The following is a 26,832-nucleotide window of genomic DNA, read 5'->3' as shown; positions in this document are numbered from 1 at the left end:
TGTGCTGTGTTTTAGAACAGCTTGTTGGCCATGTTTTTAGGAATGAGAATAGACAAGCCGCCTGTGGATGTGTGTGTGTGTGTGTGTGTGTGTGTGTGTGTGTGTGTGTGTGTGTGTGTGTGTGTGTGTGTGTGTGTGTGTGTGTGTGTGTGTGTGTGTGTGTGTGTGTGTGTGTGTGTGTGTGTGTGTGTGTGTGTGTGTGTGTGGTCAGATCACACACGCTTCACCATATTGGCCCCCAAGAGAAGCACCCCATTAAAATGCCAGTGACAGCCACCATCTACCCCTGCCAACACCTAACATATTCAAAACGCTCCCCGAGTGCTGGAGAAATGAGAAATATAATAACCCAGTGTGCCAGAGCAGCAAACGCGTACGCAGCACGAAATTTGCACATGCTCCAAGGTTACTCAATTTCACCAGCTTGGAGCTCCACGGTGGCATCCTAACCTCATCTTTTTCATCCCAAAATGACGTTTTGTGCTACAAACGTGCTCCTGTTGAATTCGGTTATAGGTTTTATCAACAGATTGTCTCAGATCTTGGAGTGTTTCGTACAAGCAGCACAGGTGGATTCGCTGAGAATCTGCGAAGATTCCCTTGTGACAGTCGGGGCCCTGGAGCTTGCGGAAAGAGCGCAGGGGTTGAGGCAGCTGGTTGCTGCTGCAGTGTGTCGTTCCTCGAAGCAACAGCTTGAAAGGAGGGCGTATTACATTACAGGTTGCTTGTAGTAGCCACCAGCACCGGAGCATACGGTAAGAACACAAGGGCATCAACACTAACATAAAAGCGAAGCGCTTTTTCACTTCAGAGGACAAACTAAATTGGCAATTGTAAGTTACATTTTGAAAAGAAAGAAATGCATAATTGTGAGATATAACGCCAGATTACGAGATTGTCACACCTGTTCAAAACAACAACAGCTTTTCAGATATCAATTCACACTACGCAATATAAACTCACATTGTGAGAAGTCAAAATATGAGATATAAGGTAAATTCACAGCTGTGATATATATCAGCACATTTTCAGATATAATCTCACATTGTGATGATTTATATGATGATATATACACAGACAGTAGTGGAGCATGATATATAATGTCATATTTTTTACTGCTTCATGAATAAAAGTTGTTGTTTTCTTACCTTTAATACTTAATTACATTAAAAATGTAGTACTTTCTACCTTGTACTCAAGTAAAAGTTTGAATACTTTTACTTGACTAAGGGTGCGTTCACACTTGTCATGTTTGGTTTGATTAAAACGAACCCTGGTGCGATTGCTCAGTTAGTGTGGTTCATTTGAACATATAGCCACGTTTCCACCAAAAATACCCGGAACAATTTGTACCAGGAACCTTTTTTACAGGATTTTTTCTCCCCCCAGACCTGCAACTGTCTGCGTTTCCACCGCGATCTAAAGTTCCGTGAAGATTAGGCAATTTGGTCCGGTGATGTAGGACTGCGCACGACTGCTCCTCCAAGTCAGTGACGGACAGTAATCATTTTTGCGCGACACCAGCCGCGTTTACAAGCACACTTTTTTTGTCATTCCAATTGAAAGATTTAGTGGACTGTTTACATGAGACGTTATCTAAACCAATCTGGTGTTTACATGTGATGACTTTCAATTACAATCATTTTGTGACATGCAGTTTGTCTGCCGCATCAAAAATGTCAACGCTGTTTTCTCCACCAGCTGAAATGTGTTAACTGTAGCCATAGCAACTCTTAACGGCCACCAGGACTAATACAGTATTATATAAGCTATTTATTTGTTGTAAAGTGTAATAATCATCTCAGAAAAAAAATATTTTTTCTGTCAGGCGCAGTTAAAGTAAAAACTGCCTGGGGCAGCATACGCTGTGTCATTATTCCAACATTATCTTCATAACTTACGAAATTAAAAGTTTACCCTTCAGAAAAATGAACTTTCCTCTCTTGTCACGTCATGTAAGGACGCACACTTAAAAGTAATCGGTCAGGTCGGTTACATGGTGAAAAATAGACTGTAAAAAAATGTATAACGAGAATGGAAGAGATTCAAGCTGTGCTGCTTTTGCTGGTTATGCAAAAGTTCTCTAACAACAACAGAAAAGAGCACAAGCATATTCAGAAAGCTTATAAAGCTAGATTTAAAATGACAATGTATATTATTATCAGCTATTACGGACATTGAACGTGAGATGGCTGAGACGAACGTGCGCCATCAGACAGAGAGCAAGACTGATATATACGGAACGCAGAACAAACCTTGCAAAAGACTTTTAAAAATGCCAGTTGAAATAAAATGCTAAACCAATCAGCATGTTCAGCGCCCAACTCCCGCCCTCGAAAGTTCCTGAACTTGAAAAAGTACTACCTCGCGAGCAGGGCCGTTTGGAGGGGGAAATATTTACTCGGAATATTTACCTTAATTTAGACCCTGGTTCCTGCGGTCAAAACACACAGAGTACCACCCCAAAGTTCCTGGTTCCTGGGTAAAGTTTCTGCGGTGGAAACGCAGCTTATGTGAACGCTGCCATCCGAACCCTGGTGCGCACCAAACAAGCGGACCAAGACCGCTAAAAAGATGGGTCTCGGTCTGCTTCCAAACGAACTCTGGTGCGGTTCGATTGATATATGAACGCAACACGGACCAAAAAATACAGTTACCGTGTAAACAAACCAAAAACCGGACGTAATGTCAAAAGATGCAACGCATAGTCAGCTGATTTGACAACGTGGAAAGATCGGTGTATCCAAAATGAATCATTTTAACGTTAGGGGACAAACATAGAGCAACGAGAAAGTGCCTCATCAATATTTGGTCCGACGAGCATGCTTCGAAAATGCTAGAAAAAACGCACAAAAAGCATACCTGGTTCTTCTCATCAAAGGACCTGTGTTGCCCATTTGAAGGTACAGACGACGGAATTGCCGTCTCTTCTGGATAAGAGATGCCCGTCTCTTTTCTGTATACAACGGAGGAAATCCTAGTGCTGTTTTGAATGTTTTGAACATTTTATGAGCTCTTCATGAGTTCTCAGTGGGTAAAAAATAATGCCACATGTACACGCATAAAATGATCACGTTTAATCAAGCACACAGCATTGTTTTGAATGTTCGGTAAGCAAGCTCCTACGTCATATAAGCTGACCAATCAGGTTGTGAGTGTCTCCCCATGCTTTTGGTTCGGTAACTTTAGGTTCGCTTTTAAAAATGCCAGTATGAACGCTAAGCGGACCAGGACTATATGTTTTTTTTTTTTTTTTTTTTGGCCCGGACCCTGTGTGAACGCACCCTAAAAGTATACAGTACTACATTTTTAATGTAATTAAGTATTAAATGATATTCAATATGAAATGTATTCCTGTAAAAACTACAATATTGTGTTTTGGAATGTTGTGCAGTAAAAGTTTTCCAAAGAAGAACACTGATAAAGTACATATACTTGAAAACAAAATGACTTGGAAAGTAAAAATACTTCAATACTGTGCACCTCTGGATATACAACTGTGAGCTATAATGGCACATTTTAGGGCACTCATATGAAGAAATATTGTGACATAACTTCCCAATCTTGGGAAAATAAGACGCTATTGTGAGCCACATTATAAATTCTAGATCTTGAAAAATAAAGTCACAGATGAGAGATATAAAAGAGACAATATGGGAAATAAACTTCTGTAAGATATAGCCTACTGTAAAGCGATATTGCGCAAAGTCATAATATGAGATATTAATTCATAACTATGAGGTGTAATGGCACATTTACAGATATAAAGTCACATTGTGAGCTATAAAGCCATTACGATGTCATATTATGAGATATAAATTCACAGCTGTGATATACCGGCACATTTTCAGACATAGTCACATTATGCAATATAAAGTCATATTGTGAAGTTAAAACTCGCAATTTAGAGATGTTAAGTCAAAATTATTTTGAGGTGTCATATGCAAAAAGGGTAATATTGTAAGATATAAAGTCACATTTGAGATATTAAAACACTCAATTTCATAAAAAGTAAAGTCAGAATTACCTTTTAATGCATTTCATTTGGAACCAAGATTCCAAAATCACATCCATAACACAAACTTGTTTGATATTACCTACATTTCCAGAGATTTAATGTGACCCTTTAAACACCACTTTATAAAATGATTTTCAGTGTATTTAAAGTCTTATATAGCCTTTTACATTGCAAAGGCAGCAAAAAAATATGATAAATTAAATATACTAGGCCTATCTGATCGGATTTTCGATAGACAGGATACCTTTTAACAAATTACGAACTCTCGTATTTGAACAATTGTTCAATAAACTAGTATAGGATTGGATTGCTTTCATGATGTGCTTTGACTGACTTTATTCCTCTGACCTGTACTGTACAGTGCTATTAATATAACACCATACCCCCACTCACCACGTTTGGCCTCTAGCAGGTGAGGAGACTCATGGACAGACAAATAGCAGCAGAAGAGCGATGGGGCAGCCAGCGGCAGGAAAGAAAGTATAACACCCTGCGGTAAGTCAATGAATGACGCCTGGTGGTAACATCACGGTGCGCTACAAGGTCACTTTCAAAAAACGTAACACGAAACAAACTCCTAACCATTAACCAGGATCCAGGGAATTCCTCAAGACAAACCTCTTTCGAATACACTTAGCTATGTGAATGCATGAAACCGTAGCAGTGGATATGAGACCCCAATCGGAAATATCAAAATACTATTGGAGCAAAAGATTTCAAAACCTACCCGACTGGAGATAGCTGAGCTGCCATGAAATTACAGAAATCAAGTGTTTGTGAGTGCTTTTAAATGGATTTCATAAAGCATTTGCAACACATTTTATGGTGTTTTGATGTACTTGCCATGAGAGGATTTAGAAATACGAAATGAAGAAAGTGAAAGATCAAAGCTCAAAATGCTGTTTAGAGATTCTCCTGGACAGAGCGTTATTATGGTGGTCTGAGGAGATTGAAGACCTAAGTGAATTTGTTATAATTAAAAAAATATTTATTTAGGACTAATCGATGTGCTACCTCTCATTTCAGCTATCTGTTAGAATCTCATTAGTGCATTCAGCTGGGGGAATTACATGAAAATAATCTCAGCTGCTTGCGTATAGTTAAATCAACAATATGTATTTTTTTGCCGCAAGAGGTCGCTTATTCAAAACAAAGGTGTAGCTTGATGATGCCTTGACTTTGCAGAGCTTTTATTATGTCGTAGACGAACGCTTCCACTTCTTATGCCTACATTGTAACAAGATATTGATGGTTTAACTTAAAAAGTAAGTAACCTGGTTGCCTTAAAATTTTTAGTTTATTGAAATAAAAAATTTGAGTTGATACAATGAAGCAAATTGGTTTAATAAACAGAAACTCAAAATATTATTGTATCTCAACCACATAAAAAAAATGGATAAATCATTAAAATAGATTTGGCATGTTTAACCGTGTCTTCACAAATAAAACACACACAATTACCTAATATGCTTCTTTTAAAAAATTAAATATTTTAATAATTTTTGAATAAAGGTTGTCGATTCTCAAAAATGTTCATTGTATTAACTCAAATTTTTAATTTCAATGAACTCAACATTTTAAGGCACACATGTAACTTTTGTTTTAAATAATTGTTTACAGTGTATGTCTAACGCAGCTCTGTTTTATCATATTAGATACATTATTTGAGTGTGTAGTTATAATGGTACTCTGTGCATGGTAACATGCCTAAAAGTTAGATGGTAAACAAAGTTAGGCATAGTAAAACATGTTATGGTACATGCCAACTTACGGTAAATATAGAAAATGAGATTTAAAGGGGTGTTTCCGTGGGGTTTTTCTAGGCTGTGTTTATGGGGTGCAGTATAACATGTCTTAATACTTTTTTTTCTTTTGCATATTTTTGACCTCTTTATTCCACACTGCTGTCTCCACTGTCTTTTGAACGGCTCGTCTGCTTCCCGCTTCTATGAAGCCCATCCCTCCGAAAAACGCAATGTCTTAGATTGGTTATATGGCCAAATGTAGTTTCATGTATTTTTATTGGCTGAAGGGCCAAGCACAGGTTGCCAGAAACGTCCCTTACCATTACAGGCAGAGTTCACATTAGCAGTGTAAATAATGGCGTCAATATTGCCATACCAATTTGAGCCTGAATCAGACCCAAATAGCGGGGATGAAAGTCAAGCAGAACCTCTGCAAGCAAGGCTTTTAATGGATGTTAGTGAATGATAAGCATTTTCGTATTTCAAGTATTTTTGTAGAGTCACTTTCACTGCTTTTCATACTCTGGTTAAAGTTTTACTGTATCCGAATACACGACTGAGTAGTAGCTTGTTTGTAAAGGTAATATTTTATTTGTAGCATGAAAATCTTGTTTATATAATATATTTTAGATAAATAAACAATGTTCGCAGGTGTGATTACTAGGGATGCAACAATACAGTTAGTCCACGGTTCAATACATACCTCGGTTTTTAACCACAGTTTTCGGTTTGTTTTTTTGCTATTCTATTCTAAAGCCACAGGAACAGCAACAAGTTGAGGTGAAAAAAAAAAAATTTTTGATTGCAATACACTTTCTTTATTTTACTTAAAATACTTGAAAAACTTACTTAAACTTAGAACGTTACTTAAAAAAAAAAAAACTTGTACACATTCCTAGTGTATTGTATAATAAAGAATACATATAAAGATTTACACTGGCAGCTCAGAGCTGTACAGTAGCATTTAAGTGTGAAATTGAATGAATAAATGAAAAAATAAAACACTACATAGACTTCACTATAAAATATACATTGATTCTTAGCTACTGCATTAGTTTTTCAGCATCATTTAACATCATTTGTTGTTGTATTAACATTAAAGGGATAGTTTACTCAAAAATGAAAACTCTGTCATCAAGAAATGAATACAGGTTTTGAACAATATTAGAATGCGTAAATAATGACAATTTCAGAGGTAAACTGCCTCTTTAAAGACAGCATGTTCAGGCTGCGCTGCTGTCAATTGAAGACCTGCTTTCATCTAATATACACTCCTGAACAAAATCTTAAGACCAGGGGATTCATTGCAAGTTTTACACATTTCGCACTTGTGGATCATAACCGGGTTGTAAGTGCTGCTTCAAAATGCCAAAAGAAGAAACAGGAGCAAGAGACGAAAAATAGAGAGTAGGCAATTTATTGAAAACTGCATTTAAACTGAAACAGGCCGGTCATCAGCTGATCAAAAGTTTAAGACCATAATCATAAAAAGGTAAAATCTTCACAAAAATATGTCTTTCATGTCATTGTCCTTCAAGCAGTCATACTGTCAAGATCTTCTGATGGCAAAGGAAAAAAGGCTTTCTCTCTTTGAATGTGGCAGGATTGTTGAGCTGCACAAGCAAGGCCTTTCGCAACGCGCCATCGCTGCTGAGGTTGGATGCAGTAAGACAGTCATTTTACATTCCTTAAAAAAATCCTGAGAGTTATGGGACAAAAAAGTAGTGGTAGACCCAAAAAGATTTCACCTGCACTGAGCCGCAGGATCCGACGGGTTGTCTGTGAAGACACAGGTCGATCCTCAACCCAAATTAAGGCCCTTAGTGATGCTGACAGCAGCCCAATAACCATAAGACGTCATCTGCTAGAGAAGGGCTTCAAGAACAAAAAACGTCCTCAAAGGTCACGTCTCCTCCCACGACACAAACTTGCCCGTTTAGAATTTGCAAGGGAGCACCAAACATGAGACATTGAAAAGTGGAAGAAAGTTTTATTCTCTGACAAGAAATTTTTTTACCTGGACGTCCTGATGGCTACCAACGTTACAGGCATGACAAGGAGATCCCACCTGAGATGTTTTCTACGCGGCACAGTGGAGGAGGCTCCATCATGATCTGGGGTGCTTTTTCCTTCAATGGGAAAATGGAGCTTCAGGTTGTGCAGGGCCGTCAAACGGCGACTGGCTATGTAGATCTGTTGCAGCGGGCATCCCTCTTGACCGAGGGCCCCCGTCTGTGCAGTAATGACTGGGTCTTTCAACAGGACAACGCTGCAATTCACAAAGCCCGCCTGATAAAGGACTTCTTCCAGGAGAATAACGTTGCTCTTTTGGGCCATTCTGCGTGTTCCCCTGATCTTAATCCCATTGAGAACATTTGGGGATGGATGGCAAGGGAAGTTTACAAAAATGGACGTTAGTTACAGACCGTGGATGCCCTTCGTGAAGCCATCTTCACCACATGGAGCAACGTTCCCACCAGCCTCCTGGAAACAGTCGCATCAAGCATGTCGAAACGAGTTTTTGAAGTGATCAACAAGAACGGTGGGGCTACTCACTACTGAGTCCTTTTTTGACACTTTTAGTACTGTTGTGCGTTTATTTTTGGGCTACGGTCTTAAACTTTTGATCAGCTGATGAACAGCCTGTTTCAGTTTAAATGCAGTTCCCTTTCGGGGAACTCGAGCTGCGTCGAAACGCTGTGAGAACGCCTCTGCGTTAATGCGTCGTGAAGCGCCTGTAGAACCATTCCATCGGAAAAAAGATCGATCGTCGGCGTGATGACGTCATCGACCGGAAGCTATAAAACGTCCGTGAAAACAAACAGGAACTAGCTTCTGAGCCTTCAGCAAGCGATCTGTGTGAACCTGTCTGTCTATTTGGTGTTTTTGTCTGTCTATTTGAAAGAGTTTTTCCACCCTTTGTTAAATATTCCTATATATTTACAAAAAAGAGAAAATAAATAGATAGAAAAATGGCGAGTGAAAGCAGTCAGTTCAAGAGGTGTGTACATCCCTGCCCACGCTACATCACGAGTGGGGATACACACTCTCTTTGTGTTGCCTGCTTGGGAGCGCAGCATGCCCAGGCAGCCCTCGAGGGGGCTGCTTGCGAGCACTGTGAGCGTATGCCACTGAGAACGCTGCGCTCCCGCCGGGCACTCTTCGAGGAGGGTGCCTCGGCTCGTGTTCCCCGCGGCTCTGGTCCCGCTGCTGCCGAGGCAGAGCGGAGGCTGCAGTCGTGGGGTTCACAATTGGATGTTGCAGAGGGGTTTGAGACGGGCGCTGCCTTATCTCTGCCCTCACCTGCTCCATCCAGCGGCTCTTCTCGGGGCTTGGAAGCACGCATTGCGGTTTCTTCCCCCCCGAGAGAGTCGCCGGTGCTCCAACTATCCAGCTCCGAGGAGGTGGACGTTGAGAGCATCGCGACTGAAGATTCGCCACTTCAGTCCCCTGCGAGTGAGGAGCTCGTTGAGGTTCTAACGCGAGCTGTGGCCAGACTAAATATTGACTGGCCCATAGAAAGATCTGAGGCAGGAAGAAAGAGATCTAGTAAATTAGATGAAAGATTCCTGCCCGCTCGCGCTTCAGAACCTCAGCGGCGGGGCCTGCCATTCTTCCATGATTTGCACACCGAGGTGGCAAAGTCATGGAGGAGACCGGCATCATACCGTGTGTTCAGCCCTCAGACTTCGGTCTACAGCAACATCATGGGGCTGAAGCACTACGGTTATGGGGCGATGCCAAAGGTAGAAGAGACGCTCGCGAGCCATCTCTCGCCTTCCTCGGCATCGTCCCTGAAGGCCCCGACTTTGCCCACCAGACCATTAAAAACAACGTCGGCACTGGTGGGCAAAGCGTACTCGGCGGCAGGTCAGGCTGCTGCATGCCTGCATACTATGGCTATAATGCAGGCTTATCAGGCTGACCTGCTCAGGGACTTAGATGGACGTGATGAAGTGGGGGGTGATGTCATAAATGAGCTAAGAACATCAGCTGATCTTGCTCTCCGGGCCACCAAAGAGACGGCCAGATGTGTTGGCCGCTCTATGGCAGCATTGGTGGCTACGGAGAGGCATTTATGGCTCAACCCCACTGAAATCAAGGAGAGGGAGAAAAGCTTCCTGCTCGACGCGCCGCTGTCTCCTGGTGGCCTCTTCGGTGACGCAGTACACACTGTCACCGAGAGGTTCCAGGAGTCAAAGAAGCAAGCTGCGGCGCTAAAGCAGTTTCTCCCTCTCCGGGTCCAGGTCCCTGGGGCTGCCGCTGACATCAGGCAGCCTAAGCCGAGTACGAGCTCCGCTCACAGGGCGCAACAAAAGCAGAGCGTCGCCGCTCGAGCTCCCCCTCAGCGCGGGGACGAGGGGCGGCGCTCTCAGGCGAGGCCTTCGAGGGGCAGGGCTGATCTGCGGACAGTCCTGATCGCCAAGAAGGCCTCGTCGAAGCGTTCCTGACGCCAGAAGCGCCAGGACGCTGAGGGTGGTTCCCCCCGTAGGGAAGCGGTGTTTACCCCTGCCAACGGTACCCGCTTCCCTACGGCACCCTCGGGGGGCCGCGCTGCCAACCCCGCCGCAATGCCGGGGCGCAGTCGGTCTCCGCGGGCCACCCGAGGGTGGTCCGCACCCCCTCCGGGGGGTCCCCGAGCAGTCAAGTCAGTTGTTCCCTGCCGGTCCGCCGCTTCAGGGCACTGCGCTTGTTGCTCAAAATACACCAGAGGCCAGCCTCGAGAGGCTGGTTCCCTTAGTAGATTTTCTAGACGAATGGAAACGTCTATCAAATATATGTCGTTGGGTCCTGCAGATAGTAGAAAAGGGGTACGCCATTCAATTCAAAAGTCGGCCACCTCCTTTCTGCGGTGTCCTACCTACAGAGGTGGGCCCGGAGCAGGCTCTGGTAATGGCACAGGAAGTAGAGACACTCCTGCAAAAAGGGGCTATAGAGAGGGTTCCCCCTCCCAGCAGGGAGTCAGGCTTTTACAGCCGTTACTTCATCGTGCCGAAGAAGGATGGGGGCTTACGCCCGATATTAGATCTGCGGCTATTGAATTGCTCGGTGGCCAAGCTCAAATTCAAGATGCTTACACTCAGACAGATTGTAGCGCAGGTCAAATCGGAGGATTGGTTTGTCACCATAGACCTCAAAGATGCGTATTTTCATGTCTCCATCCTTCCACATCACAGGAAGTTCCTGAGGTTTGCCTTCGGGGGAGAGGCATACCAATATCGGGTACTTCCCTTCGGTCTAGCACTGTCACCCCGCACGTTCACCAAGTGTGTGGATGCAGCTCTGGCGCCGCTGCGTCTACAGGGCATCCGCATACTGAACTATATCGACGACTGGCTGATTCTAGCGAATACAGAACAGATGGCGGTTCAGCATCGAGATGCTGTTCTCACCCACATGTCGAAGCTGGGGTTGAGGCTGAACGCCAAGAAGAGTGTGCTTTCTCCGGCTCAGAGAACCACTTTTCTGGGTGTGAACTGGGACTCGGTAATAATGCGGGTGCAATTATCGCCAACACGCATAGCATCGATCCTGGCAGCCGCCAAAGAACAGAAGCTAGGCCGAGCCGTCACTGTGAAACAGTTCCAGAAACTGTTAGGTCTCATGGCAGCAGCGTCCAACGTGATACCTTTTGGCCTACTGTACATGAGGCCACTGCAGTGGTGGCTCAAAACAAAAGGGTTCTCCCCGAGGGGAAATCCGCTCCGCACGATCAAAGTCACGCGGCGATGCCTACGTGCTCTGGTCATGTGGAAAAACCCGGGGTTTTTATCTCAGGGTCCCGTGTTGGGGGCTCATGTTCGTCGCGTAACGCTAACGACAGATGCCTCTCTCGCGGGCTGGGGGGCGACCATGAGTGGTCGCTCATCCCAGGGTCTATGGCAGGAACATCAGCGGCACTGGCACATAAATCGGCTAGAGATGCTCGCAGTGTTTCTTGCATTGAAACAGTTCCTGCCCGACCTCAGGGGCCACCACGTACTAGTCAGAACAGACAACACGTCCGTGGTGGCCTATATAAATCACCAGGGGGGTCTGAGGTCTCGTCCGTTGGACAAATTGGCACATCGGATCCTTCTGTGGGCCCAAGGGAAATTGCTGTCAATCAGGGCAGTATATATCCCGGGGGCCCTGAATCAGGAAGCAGACAGCCTGTCGAGACAGGGGCCGAGGCCCGGGGAATGGAGACTCCACCCAGAGGTGGTGGAGCTCCTTTGGAAGGTTTATGGGAAAGCAGAGATAGACCTGTTCGCTTCGGCGGAGAATTCTCACTGCCCGCAGTGGTTTTCTCTGACCCATCCGGCCCCGCTGGGGCTGGATGCCATGGTACAGGAGTGGCCGAGGCTGCCTCTGTACGCCTTCCCCCCGATTGTCTTGCTTCCAGGAGTTCTGGAGAGGGTACGCCGGGACGGGGCCCAGGTACTTCTAGTGGCTCCGAACTGGCCGACCCGAGTATGGTTTTCGGACCTGATATCTCTCCTGGAAGGCTCTCCGATGGAGATTCCGACCAGGAGGGATCTACTCTCTCAGGCGGGCGAGAGATTCCTGCACCCACGCCCGGAGATGTGGAAACTGTGGGCCTGGCCTCTGAGGGGGCTAGGCTCATAGAGGAAGGTCTCTCGGCCGAGGTCGTAGAGACCATCCTACACTCCAGAGCTCCGTCCACAAGGAAGCTGTACGCTTTGAAATGGAGACTTTTCTCAGCATGGTGCAGAGAACGCCAGTGGGACCCAGTTAACTACCCGGTTGGTACAGTGCTGGAGTTCCTGCAGGCAAGGTTCTCGGCAGGGTTGACCCCCTCCACACTTAAGGTGTACGTGGCGGCCTTGGGTGCCTTCCACGTCCCTTGCAGTGGAGTGTCTTTGGGAAGACACCCTCTAATTACACGCTTCCTTCGTGGCACTTTAAGGTTGAAGCCAGTTATGCACTCGAGGGTCCCAGCATGGGACTTGGCCATTGTTTTGAGGGGCTTGTCCGGACCTCCGTTCGAACCTCTGGAGGAGGTTTCGGATAAGTTCCTCACCTTAAAAACCATCTTCCTTTTGGCCATTTCATCTCTTAAAAGAATAGGAGATATTCAGTCCCTGTCAGTAGGGCCCTCATGTTTAGAGTTTGCGCCAGGGATGGTGAAAGCATTTCTGCATCCCAGGCCGGGTTATGTCCCCAAGGTTCCTACGAGCCCACGGGGCCCCATCACTCTACAAGCCTTCTGTCCTCCTCCGTTTATGACGTCAGACCAGGAAAGGTTAAATCTGCTGTGTCCTGTAAGGGCACTGGATACTTATGTCCACAGAGCTGCCCTGTGGAGGAAATCTGAACAATTGTTTGTTTGCTTTGGACCCCCTAAGAAGGGGGCCCCAGTATCCAAGCAGAGGATGAGCAAGTGGGTGGTCGAGGCCATCTCACTTGCTTATGAAGCTACCGGGCAGCCATCTCCACTGGCTGTCCGGGCGCACTCAACCAGGGGTATGGCTGCTTCTAAAGCACTCTTGTCGGGGGCTTCCCTCCACGATATCTGCAACGCGGCCGGTTGGTCGTCTCCTTCTACCTTCGTCAGGTTCTACGAACTAGACCTGGCATCTACAGTAGGGGCACAGGTACTCTCGTAACCGTGTGCGCTTCGGCTTCACACATACGAGACACTTGGTCCTATGGAGATGTGGGTATAAGCGTTCTCACAGCGTTTCGACGCAGCTCGAGTTCCCCGAAAGGGAACGTCTCAGGTTACGTATGTAATCCTAGTTCCCTGAGGGAACGAGACGCTGCGTCGCTCTGCCATACTCCCGGGGTGTCCGTGATCACTTACTTCAGGCTTTATCAGAAGTTAGTTCCTGTTTGTTTTCACGGACGTTTTATAGCTTCCGGTCGATGACGTCATCACGCCGACGATCGATCTTTTTTCCGATGGAATGGTTCTACAGGCGCTTCACGACGCATTAACGCAGAGGCGTTCTCACAGCGTTTCGACGCAGCGTCTCGTTCCCTCAGGGAACTAGGGTTACATACGTAACCTGAGACGTTTTCAATAAATTGCCTACTCTCTATTTTTTGTCTCTTGCTCCTGTTTCTTCTTTTGGCATTTTGAAGCAGCACTTACAACCCGGTTATGATCCACAAATGCAAAATGTGTAAAACTTGCAATGCCTCCCCTGGTCTTAAGATTTTGTTCAGGAGTGTATAGACAAGCCGATTTTACTTTCACTTTAGACATAACCGACTGTGTTGATGTAAACCTTGTGTGTATTTGACAGTATTAATGTAGTAAGATGACTACTTAGTCCAGTAATTACGTTTGACAGGCGTTTAGTGTGCACGCTGGAAAAAGCGCATATTAAAACGTGGATAAGCACGCGAATGAAATGTTTAATCAGCAAGGCTATATAACACATGCAAATAGTGATCTTTCGTGATTGTGAATAACTATAGTGTTAGTGTATAGTGAGTATAACTCTACCACTAACGTGTGATGTGAATGTATGTCGCGTTGTTCAGTATATTGGGATGGAGGCAAATTATCGAATTTGAAGATTTTTTTTTTTAATTAACTGCAAAACCGAAAAAACGCAATTCACCTGCGTGTATTGAACCGTGAATGCCGTACTGAATGGTTCAATATTATATTGAGTATTGTGGCATCCCTAGTGATTACATAAAAGTTTGTTGGTGTTTGTAGCCGTTTGTTGGAGAAGTATGAAACTATTTAGTTAACTGCCTCGCGTAGCCAAACCGCGTTGGTCTTGATGCAACCAAAACACACACAGAAATTAAACATTTAAAAGACATGTACTTACAGGTTTAGGCCCATAAACAGCAGCTTCTGCCTTTAAAGTGGGAACTGCTTCATCTTTTAGTATGAGCCTTTGAGCAAATCCAATATTAAACTCGTGAAGATTCTTGAAACTGTCTTCCGTGAAATGTGCAGCACAGATCAATAATATCTGTCTGCAGAGCCGCAGAGCCACAGTTTCACCCCAGCCACGCAGTTTCACCACAGCGGAGATACATTTGATTTTTAAATCTTAATTCTGTCCTCTATTGAATCTATTGATTATTATTGCTCCTGCTGTTATTTTTTTGCATCTGCTGTTGCCCGGAGGCCTTCAGGCTCCTTTACTGATGTAAAACAATGCTGTCATGAACACTTTCTTTTACGTTTTTTTCCCCAAAAAACAAACAGCCCAGTATAATAAACACACAATGTATTTTAAATGCCTGGTAAAAAAAAAAAAAAGAACTTTCGAATAGACATTTGAAAGGTTTTTATAATTATTAAATTATTAGTCTAAAGTCAAGATAACTAATTCCTCAAGTTGATTAATTCTGCCTGGGGTAAATGCATAAACTTGAACACAAATAAAACGTACTTTTAAACAGGCTGAAAGTGTGACAATATTATTAATTTGTTGGAGACATAACCAAGAAACTAATTTAATTTACATGTATTTATTACATTTACAATTTACATTTTAAACATGTCATTGTTTTACCACTACAGTTGATCACTAACTAATAACTATAAAATCAAACAAGTGCAATTACAATAAATAAAAAATAAATAAAATTGTAGTTTTATTCCCTTCCAGTGCCGTAACATGCATCTCGAAGACATAACGGCGCAATGCGGAGGCGCGGTCAAAACTGCTGTGGTAAAACTGTGGCTCTGCGGCTCAGCACTCAGACCCTTCTTGCACAGATGGCTAAATTTAAAATTCATGGAAACATTTGGGATGATGTAAGTACACAAGTTAACAAGATATATAACATTGTTCAGTAACACTTTACTTGAAGGGGTGTGTATACGACTGACATGACACCTTCATAATCATGACATGACACATTCCATGAATATGGAGTTTTATGCATGTTTATGACAACTGTCATTAAGTGTCATTCGGTCAATTATGTCATTTTGAATGCAAAGATGACATTATGTTAGATGTCTGTTATGACAACTTGACATAAACCAATACATCATAACCTGTCAGTGTCTTTGTCATGACAACTTGACATTACCAAGACAACATAACCTGTCATAAACATAAGAAACTACTTAGCTTTATAGGGTAACATTAAACTGTCATGTGGTTGGTTTTGATTTTGACTGAGGCCATTATATTTTTTTGTCATATCATGATTATGAAGGTGTCATGTCAGTTGTTTGCACACCCCTTCAAGTAAAGTGTTACCCATTGTTCTAGTGTTTTTTGTTGTTGTTGTTGTTGTTGTTGTTGTTGTTGTTGTTTTTAAATCCAAAAATCTTACATATTGTGCCTTTACTTACATTATTGTTTCCAGTCCTCCTCACCTAATACTTTCAGCTCTATCAGTGCTTGAAGTGGGAAAAGCAGATTTAAATTTGCTTTACAAAATGGTACTGCCCCCTAGACAGACATCTACCCATCTATCCTATTCAGAATTTAATTGAAAAACAACAGACAGACTGTTTGATGGAATAATAGACGGACAGACAGATGGATAAACCAGATAAATAGATTCCAAGCAAGTTGCCGACAAAACAACTGTGGAATTCTAAATCAGATTTGTAAACGACAACATTTCAAATCAAAGCCAATCAAACACAACTCAGAGGAGGGTAAAGGGCTGAGACATAATCAAGAGACCCCAAGCACCACAACATCACTTCCACAAACACAAAACCATAGAGGAAGGATGGTGTTTGCAAGCATTTCAAGTACCAAATCTCAGTCATGCCACTTTTATTTTGTAAATCCAAATTATGCCTGTTAGGAACAGCCTAAAAAGACCCACGGCTTTACTAGACCATTGTTCTGATAGGCTCATACGATTGCACATTTGTTTCCCCCGTACGTCACACCCTGCCACTGCTTTTGAATGCAAAAGATGTGCTAATTTATGTCCATACATTAAGATCAAGAAGGAAATGCATTCATTATGGAATTAGAGAGGAGCATATATTGTTATCATAAAGCCCCTGCATATGCTCACGGGCAATAAGTCCTCTGACATAAACATATGGATGCTTGTTATGCCAACCCCCCAATTTGATTATCATTTAACGCAACCATAATTGCGTATAATTGATGTTACCTACCATAAAATATGTTAAAAGGCATAATGGGCCAGTGCTGTATTTATAGACGCCGTAATGAGAACATGCGCTCCAAATGCTGAATCTGTGCTTAGCATCACGCTGTAGATTGAGTACGCAGTGGCACTTGGCACGTTTGCCGCGGGGCTACATAGTTCACTTCAGCCCTTTATTAAATCATAATCATCTCAGTTATAAGGCGCAGAAAACACGTCCCCATTGATTCAACAGACAGCAGTGCAAGCGGCTCCGCATAGGGCCGAAGCAGCAAGATTAAGCACCCGTAAGAGCATTAGGACACATAAGAGCATTAGGTGTGTACGTACACACACAACACATGCTCAGGCTCTGAACAGGTTCAGCCGCAGTGTTAGATACCGTGGAGGATGCTCAGAGAGCCGGGAACTATCAGTGATAGCCCTGCCACCTGTTAAGCACACCATATTGGCTCTAATGACATGCAGGACTGTCCATCTGTAGTAATGGTCAACAGCACCTAAGGCATTTTCAGTCTCATAATTCCCCATTCCTTCATTCTGCGGCTTTCTCTCGCGCCCTTTTATTCTTTCTGCTGTCCACGAGCCCCTAATGAAGATCAATGCTTGTCTTCTTAGCCACTCTAAACAGTCGTCCCGTTTGAGTGCCGTGATCAAATGTGTCTAAAACTATTGGGTGGATGTGTCTGGCTCTGGAGCTGGATATTAACAGCACGGGGTTCCATTAAATGCTGCAGTAGCCAACTCAAAGACAGGAAGACGTCCCAGAAGAGAACGCAAGAGGGGGTTTTTATATCCCACAGTGCCGTCTGACTGCCTCAGGCAGACACGCAGAATCATCCTCATTCATTTACTCAACGTGTATTACCCCACCGCATTCCCTTGCCACTCAAACTGCAGCTCAGGGAGACGGTAGACAAGTGACGTAAAGAGAGAGGAGGAGACTGAAATATACAGTGCCAGTCAAAGTTTTGATCTGATTGAATGCATGTTTCTCATCATAAGACTTTTTCATCTAGAGGCTTGGAATTAAATATACTTTTGTCCACTGCGACAATCTTTTTCTTTGTTTTCAAAACAAGTTAAATTTGCCTGAGCTAAAATAAAAATGATAAATGCTAATAAATTGATTAATTATATAAATCATTTTTACTGATCTCATTGACACTTTTTGTTGTTTTTAATCTAAACCTCAAAAACCTAAATAAAATTGTCCGTATTCAAGGGGTCAGATGTTGTTTTGTGTTTTACCTTATTGTAGCTTCTCAATGTCCAGTCTTTCTGAAGGGCATCCATTTCTACAAAGCCCCTCCTTCCGAAAAGCGCAGTGTGCTCTGATTGGCCAGCTGACCCAAATGCGCTGTGATTGGCTGGACACCTCAAGCATGTGTCAGAAATGGAATGCCCCTAACCATAATCACGCAGCCTAGAAATCTAGATGCACCCTAGCGCCAGCAAATCTAATCTGCCCGCGAGTGTCGTCTAGCAACTCTCAGTATACCCTTCTGAGCTGTAATCGCCAAACTCTTGCCGGGCCAATCACATCGTGTATAGAGTCGGTCAGGGGCGTGGGACTGGGGGGATAAAGGGTACTGAGTAACCAGGGCCCGAGGCAGGGGGGGGCCTAATGCTGCGTTCACACCGCACGCGAATGACGCGATTCGCGCGAGTGATTTACATGTTAAGTCAATGCAGAGACGCGAATAGGCATTCTGCGGCGCGATTCGCGCGAATGAGGCGGTGCGAATGGCGCGATTCGCGCGAATGAAGCGGCAATGATCACGCGAATTGAACGTTTTGAACGCGTGATTCGCGCGAACCGCGCGAAACACGCGAATCGCTCAAGTTGAAAAATCTGAACTTTGGCGGATATTCGCGTCGCGTTAACCAATGAGGAGCCTGCTTACTGCGGTCACGTGGTGAAGTGACGGATGGGAAACCCATAGGGGAACCCCGAGGCCAGAGTAATTTAAAAATACTACTCTATTGTGTCACAAAAAGTACTTTTAATAGTTTTTCAGGCGAGAATGTAGTTGTTTAAAGCTCAAATATGTGATTTATTTATTAAGAGAGCTCCTATTTGAAAATTTGATCTGGTGTTTTCGGAGATGTGAGACCCAGGCGATCACCGGAGCTCAGCGCTCATCAACCCCGGTGAGAGCAGCCTTAACTCGGATAGTCTTTCTGCCGACTGCCGCTGCCTGGCAGAACCCACTCCCATGACGCGAATTCGCGTCTGTTGTGTAGTGAATGTCACACGCGAATGAGCACTTTTTGTATAAAAAAAACACAGATTTGAGCATTAAACAACAATATTATCGCCTGAAAAAGTCTTCAAACTACGTTGTCACACATTAACAGTAGTATTTTTTACAGAAAAGAAGTCAAGTGACCCAGTCAAAATGACTAGCAGAAACCCCTCCCATGACGCGAATTCGCGTCTGTTGTGTAGGGAATGTCACACGCGAATGAAGCGAATTAGACACGCGAATGAAGCGAATGGATTCAAAATGTTCACGCGTCCAACTTCGCGCGAATAGCGCGATTTATTCGCGTCATTCGCGTGCGGTGTGAACGCAGCATTAGAAGTCAGTTTTCTATACATACAAATACATGGTACGGGGGCCCAGCAAGATGGTTTGTACCCAGGGCCCAAAATTTGGTGCTACGCCCCTGGAGTCGGTGGGCGGGGCCATAATGACGACGGCCGAGTTGCGTTTGCGTGCTTCTACTAAACACAGAAACTGGTGAACGGCGGTCTTTCGAATCAGCTTTGACCGCGACTCTGGAAGACTTGAGTTAAGCTTTTCTCTGAGAAAAGAACAAAGAACGGCACTGAAGTCATTCTTAAGAGAAGATGTGTTCTGAGTTTTGCCGACCGGATACGGCGAATGTTTAATCTATCAACAAGCTCTGTTTTACCTTCGTTGCTCTGGTTGGTGGTAGCGATATCCTATAGCGTGCAGAGTGAGTTTGAAAGACAACCGTTTATCCCGCCCCTCGGATTGAGCCCTGTCAATGGTGAGTTTCCAGACCAAACATCTTGATGTGGGTCTGACTTGTCAGGCTAATAAACACGAGCTTCAGCTTTCAAAGCAATTATAAAGACATTGAATAATGTCGCCAGTTTTACCATATCCGTTCGAGCACGAGACGGATTCAAGACGGATTTTAAGATTACAAGCGTGACTTCAGAATAACATTGTACTCTCACAGGTTCACGAAATCGTCCTCCGTAAAATGAGCTGCACCCACATGAACATCTGGGTTGAACTGTTCTGGAAGAGTTCATCTTAAACACTGATTCCTTATTGCGTCCACTTTTGCTTTTTACATAGAAACTAAAGTCTCCATGACATGGCAGCATCAACACTACTACAACAACTTAAGCCATGCCTTCTATCTTTGCATATGCATTTGGCCAGCATTATGCAAATATTTTCACATAGTGACATACCTAAAGGAGAATTTGATCGATGCATTTAATCTATGTCTGGATCTGCCTTCTCTTTTAGATAGAATAAATCCTTTTCTGGAAGACTTTAAGCTTTGTAACTTTGCAGATCTTATACATGCACAAACGGCCACATAATGAATTAATAAAACATGAAAATACAACATATGACCCATTTAAAAGGGAAAAAAACATTCACTTAATTGACTTTTTTAGTATTAAGCTTAGAGGTGCAGTGTTCAGTATTTATGAGGATCTATTGACTTAAGTACAATATAATAGCCAAGCCAGAGCAAAGCCAGACCTAGCTTGCCTTGGCTTGGCTTTTCAACTAAAGATCCAAATAAAATGAATTACTAAATTAACTGTATCAACTATATCACTGAATTTCCCACATTGTCGCTATATTTTAAATTAAAATGAGCTGATAACATCACTGTTGTCTCCAGAGCGACAGTGTATTTTCGACTGTGTACGACTGTGTATTTGTTTAACACTGTGAAGCTGCTTTGAAACAATCGTCATTGTAAAAGTGCTTTAAAAATAAAGTTGACTTGACTATATACATAACTATCTTTTCAGTGGTGTATAAAGACCTTACATAATGAACCATTATGTTTTTATTACTTTAGAATGAGCCATTTCTGTCTACATACACTGCAGGTCCCATTACAGTAAAGTCACCATTTTACACTGTCATGCTTCTACAGTATCCCTAAACAGACAAACTGCTTTACAGAGTCTCTGCTGTCTCAGACGAGGACATTTTTGCCCTGTGTGGGCCACCTTAGCTTCTCTATCTGCTTCGAAAGGGAGGGGTGAGTGGTGGGCAGTTGCAATTCACAACCTCACCACTAGATGTCACTGAAATGTACACTATGCTTCTCTAAATGCCTGAATTTAATATCTAACACAAAAAGCAAAGGAAGATGTTTAAATATTTTTACTGGATAATAGGACAAAAATATTAATAAAAAAAATATTAGGCAGTATCTGTGTTAATTCATACTGTATGAGACTTATAAATAATTTTTAAATTATTTTTAGAAAATAAATTACAATAAAATGTATGAATAAAAAATATGAATAAAAAAACTATTAAAAAAATCACAAATTAATATACAAAATAATATATTTACAATTTGTATTTAAAATTATAATGAATGGTTGAGTTTGCAAAGCTGTTATCAAGGCAAATGATGGCAAAAATCAAATATAGTTTAGTATAGATAGTTTTGCTTGCATAATTCCAATATATCCATTTGTGTTATTTCATCATTTTGATACATTAATAATTATTCAGGGGATTATAATAAAGAATGTATATGTCTGAAACGTGATTGGCCATGCACACAGTCCAACACTTTGATCCCCAAACTGGGTCAGTAACGGAGAGGGCAGGTAACGTAAAGTTTTTCTGCTCCACCAACGGGCTTTTGATATTCTGATGAGAAGAGCAATTGTTCATCACAGCACACACTGTAGCATTAACAAAGTCAAATCAGCGGCTGATTAAGAGGCTGATTGAAACATTATTCTGTGACCTGCAGAGCTCGTCTTCCTCAATCCTCAGGATTCAAACAGAGAAAGATAGCAAGAAAAAAAGACTGGGATAATGTGGCTAATGCTATTTAGATCAGTGATGTGATAAATGTTCAGACACGGTGTTCTGTGGGAGACGTCTTTCAGTCTCAGTGTGAGTTTTTTTTTATTTTATTCGCTGTGTAGAGGGTCATAGTGGTTGGTGATCTTTGATTTTCCTGTGCCAAATGGATTAATCTTAGCTCATTATTTAATTAGGATAAGTGGTTATTTAGATATATACAAAATCAATGTCTATTAAAGGTGGGGTAAGTGTTATTTCTAAACTGTTTTCCAAAACGGACTCGGACTGAGTCCAATAACAAACTTGTAGCCAATCAGCAGGTAAGGGGCGTGTTTAATAATGATGGTGACAAGAGACCGTCATTATTGTCATTATTCAAAACACACAACACAGATGACGAACATTAGCTGAGAACTAACATATGCTGGCTTTTGCTTGAATGTACTCGCGTGTCATGTTTGCTTGTTTGTCCACTTGCGATCGTATTGTTGTTCACTTCAGCGATGATAAAGACCCGTTCATTTCAACACCGTATGGAGCATCTTAATCTTCTCACTGTTTCAAGCGTCAGCTCACAAAATGTGGTTCAAGTTGTCATGAGAACTGTTTGTGTTTTTGTGATCGCTATAACTCTAATTTGGTCATAATTGTAATAGGGTATGTATTTAGTTGGATATGTGCTCGTGTACTGTAGAGGTGGTCATGAGAACAGTTTGTGTTTTTTTGATAGAAGAGGTGACTTTTTCATTGAATATTCAGCCTGGATTAGTAACACACAGATTCTGCTGTAGTCGTTGCCTGGGTTACGTATGTGTGGGGCGGAGCTATCAAAATAGGGGCGAGACACTTTTGGAGGTAGGGGCGTGTTTGTGTTGGTGATTTGAAATGTCAACGGTTACCAGAAAGCTAATAGCAAAAGTTGATCAAAGTTAAAAGTTGATAGCAATGAGTTTCAATTTAGGAAAGTTCAACCAAAAGTCAACATCAAGTCAATTACAGAAGAATGTAATGGGGTCCAAAACAACACTGGGCCCCAATCTTCTGTTGTAGTAAAAACAAAGACAAACAAACAAAAAACTTACTTTATGAAATAAAGTCAAACTAGTCTTCAAATGTTGGGGTCAGAAAGGTAATAATAATACTAATGATAACTTAGTTTTATTTTTGATCAAATAAATGTAGCCTTGAAAGGCATAAGAGACTGACCCCAAACTTTTGAACATTAGTTAACATGCCTTTATTGACAAGGCATAAATGAATATTTCATTTTTAAATGAAAACAATCCCTTTAATGGAATCATAATAATTTCTCTTCTTACCCTTCCAATGAGCACTGGTTCTGGACCAGCATACTCCTCGATGACAAAGAACTGGTTCCAGATCCAGCTTCGTCGACTTCTGGATCGAGAGATTTCCCCTTTTTGTTGATTCCGGACCTCGTCTTCATCCTCGTCCATTTCCTGGAAAACAAGGCCCTGTCCACCTCTGCCAAGGCGAGAGTCTGCAGTCATCTCTCCGCTCTCCTCCACCTCCTTCCTTCCCCATTCTGGGTCTGGTGGAAGTTTTAGGATGTGACTGCTGTCGATGGGTTCTGAAATTTTAATCAACGGATTCTGAGTGACACTGAATGGCAGAAGAGTGCTCTGATCTGATTCCTCTTTAACATCAAGACTCCTCTCAGTCAGTGAGCTGAAAACGTCAGGCCGAGGACCTGAGTCGATCTGAGACGGTGTGTGTGATGTGCCCATATCTCTCTGACCAGCGAAGGGATTCGTCTCGCTGCTGGGCATGATCTCACTTTGGGGAGTTGATGCTATGTGAGTCGTGAAATGTTTGTACTTCCATGAAGCAGTGACTGGCACACCTCTCACCTCCGTTTTTCTGTCCTCCTCTCCTAGGTCCATACTGAATTCGCTAAATTGTTTATATAGAGTGTGAACGGTCTGATCTGAATTTAGACTCGCATTTGTAAAAGTGCTTGAATGTAGCTCTGCAGTCTGGTTTTCCGCGTTATAAAGTTCAGGAGCGCCTGTCCTGTCCTGTTTTTTCAATTTGAGCGCCTCCATCTGACTGTGATCCATGTTGATCAGATCCCTTTTCCTGCTGTGACTCATTTTGCCTGGAATATTTAGACCTGGAACACTCTGAAGCTGAGAATTCACAATCCTTACAAGGTTTTCTTTAGATATTAGTTTTAATAGGCTTCCAGTGAGATTCAATTTTCGAGGCAAATCTGGAGTGACTACCTTTGTACCTGCTGTAGTGTGAATGGCAAAATTTGAACTCGATCTGGATCTTGAAGGGATTTTGAATCTTGTTCTATTGAAGTGCATGCCAGAGGTTGTTCTGTGGTGCTTTGGGATCCATTTGTCAACTCTTCCACCTTTCCTTGTGTTATTTCTGCTCCTTTTTAACTCTAAAATGTCTCTAGAGTCATCAATTGGTGCTTGTACCTTAAAATCCATTTGATCTGTGTCTTCATTTATTTGTACAGGCGGTTTGGCATTGAACCCAACAAAGTTTTCCTTGGTGAAGACAGGAGAAGCTCCATGGCTCTGGTGAGTTGTAATCTGCTCTTCAATTTCCTCAGGAGCAATCAGTTCTTTGAGTCTTGTCATTGTATTTCCATTCCTCTCCAAACTTGTATCCCATTGGTCAGTTGCTCCATTTCCTGTATGCTGCGTCTGAATTGAGCTCACCCCTCTTCTCCGAACAATCTTACTGACACAGGCTCCTCCTACAAAACAGAGGGACACCAATAGGAGCAGCCTCCTGTCAATCATGTCGTCTTCTTGTGATGTATTAATTTAAACAACAACTGATGAAAAGACGGGTTCGCTTTCCAGTTGTCTTCATTCTTTCGTTCTTCTCTTCTCACTCTCCTTCACTTAGTCCTCCATCGCACCACCTTCATCCAGCTCTGGAGAGTGTACGTCAGTCACTGTTGTGTTCAGTTTATGTATTTCCCTCTATCTAGCAGAGCTTCTGTGTTTTGGTGCCAGTGAAACGTTTTACTCAGATTCCCACAGAGGGTTGAATGCCCTGAGAGAAAAGATAAAGATAATTAAGTTAAAACTTTAATCATTGCAGTATGTTAATTAAAAGTGGAACGACAAGGCAAGGTAGCAGAACACACAGCCATGCTCATTCATTAACGTATGAGTAATCGCAAGACAGTAACATCATTACAATTCAATATGAGCCAAGATGGCTGATATTTTTTGTACTGTCAGATGTCTAAGGCATCATCAGAAGGCTTATAGAAAAATTGTGTTATGGCATTTCATTTGTGCTTATCTGAGACAGGTCTAGTTGGCAGCACATACAGTTATACCTGCTGTAGTGTGTAATAACAGCAAAACTGACTACTGTAGCAGGCGGAGCCAGAGGGGCACTGTGGGACTATGGATGATGTGGTATATAGAAAAAGACATTCAGTTACAGAAGTGCAAGCCAAATATAGCTACATTTAGACCTTTGAAGATTATATATATATATATATATATATATATATATATATATATATATATATATATATATATATATATATATATATATATATATATATATATATATATATATATATATATATATAAGAACACATATATATCAATAAATACATATACCTAAATAATTGATGCTCTTATTGTATTGTATTGTATATGTGTTCAATCACTTTCACATGAGTGGTGCTTTGATATATATTGGGTCAAATAACAAGATGGCTTCAAATAATTTAAAATAAAACAAAACAAGCTTGAAAACAGACAGACCAGGAATCTCATATATGAAGGAATTTTAAAAGTGTGATTTTTTAAGACCTTGAAAAAGTCCCTGAAATCCAAAAACTTATAAAGCAGACTGCGGTAGCCTGTCTCAATGAGAACAGGTAAGGTGGAATTAACACCAGTTATCATGAAGTGCCTGGAAAAACTGGTCCTCAAGTGCATCAAGACTGCTCTCCCCCAAACGTATGGTTATCACCAATGATGGTATATTGCGACACCCCAAATTAACACAATACATTTTTTAAAAATGTTTAAATATCACAATTATCACCTATATTGGAATATCATGACACCTATTGTGTGCAGTAACATATAATGACGATAAAATGAATCTTAGTCTATAAATCTTAAAGTTATTGAAAATGTTCTAATGAACAAATTCCTCTTGTAATTTTTCTCATGTCAGGCACTTTGGGAGTAGAAAATGCTATTTGTGAGTAAAACCACGAAATCACAAACGACTAGAAAAGACACACAAGTGGTAATAAAAAAGGTGTACACACTGAAAAGCATTCAGTTATTGAAACGTCTGGAATGTAATTATTTCACAGATTATCTTTATATAATGCCACTCTTAAGTTCCTGTAAATAAAAAGGTTTTAAAATGAGCAATTTTTTATTACCGTAGAAGTACCAGAAATATCTTACGAGGACTTCAAATATCGTCTGTTTTTAAATATTGTAGCCTATTTATTTTTTTAACCCAACGGGTGGCTTTGTCCATATTTGACCCAAAATTGGGTTAAAATAACCCCACATTTTTTAGAGTGAGTGATTTACTTTATACATTTTTTGGTAACCTATGTGCATTTTAAAGCCCAAATTATATTTCTGTATCGAGTGTACGCCATAGCTATGTTGATGTGCATCTCTCCCCAAAAAACAGTCCAATTCTACATGGACCGCAAGCGCTGTGATTGGTTTACCAGAACCCTGCCTCAGGGATACACATGTTCCCTCTGCACGTGTAACTGCATGTCAGTGTGGACAAGGATCCAGAAGTAGTAAATGAAAATCGATGCATAGCCCACGACATAGAGGCTACGCCGCAGGTCCGACGCAGAAGTAGAAATCAGCCTTAATGCAATCAACTGAGGGGATTTTTAAATTTTGAGCCTTCCTTTGTGTCAACACTTCTAATTCAAGTGTTTGTT

General features: G+C 42.2%; 1 protein-coding gene and 1 long non-coding RNA gene across 5 annotated transcripts in view; one reads left to right on the top strand and one right to left on the bottom strand.

Annotated features, from left to right (window-relative positions):
• The window catches only part of LOC137089012 (cadherin-7), a 206,627-nt gene that overhangs the window by 102,794 nt on the left and 77,001 nt on the right, over positions 1-26,832 (bottom strand). For all 4 annotated transcript variants that reach the window (XM_067452435.1, XM_067452437.1, XM_067452438.1 and 1 more), the window contains exon 2: positions 23,210-24,932. In XM_067452435.1, the coding sequence (XP_067308536.1) occupies positions 23,210-24,673 (1,464 nt within the window). In that variant the 5' untranslated portion in view covers positions 24,674-24,932. The remainder of the gene's footprint in view (positions 1-23,209; positions 24,933-26,832) is intronic.
• On the top strand, positions 494-15,434 carry LOC137089014 (uncharacterized). Its single transcript, XR_010907626.1, has 3 exons — positions 494-755; positions 4,431-4,513; positions 15,348-15,434. It is a non-coding gene; the product is annotated as an uncharacterized lncRNA (long non-coding RNA).

Source organism: Pseudorasbora parva, chromosome 9 (assembly GCF_024679245.1).
Source record: "Pseudorasbora parva isolate DD20220531a chromosome 9, ASM2467924v1, whole genome shotgun sequence".
Taxonomy (NCBI): domain Eukaryota; kingdom Metazoa; phylum Chordata; class Actinopteri; order Cypriniformes; family Gobionidae; genus Pseudorasbora; species Pseudorasbora parva.
This window is presented reverse-complemented; position numbering and strand designations above follow the sequence as displayed.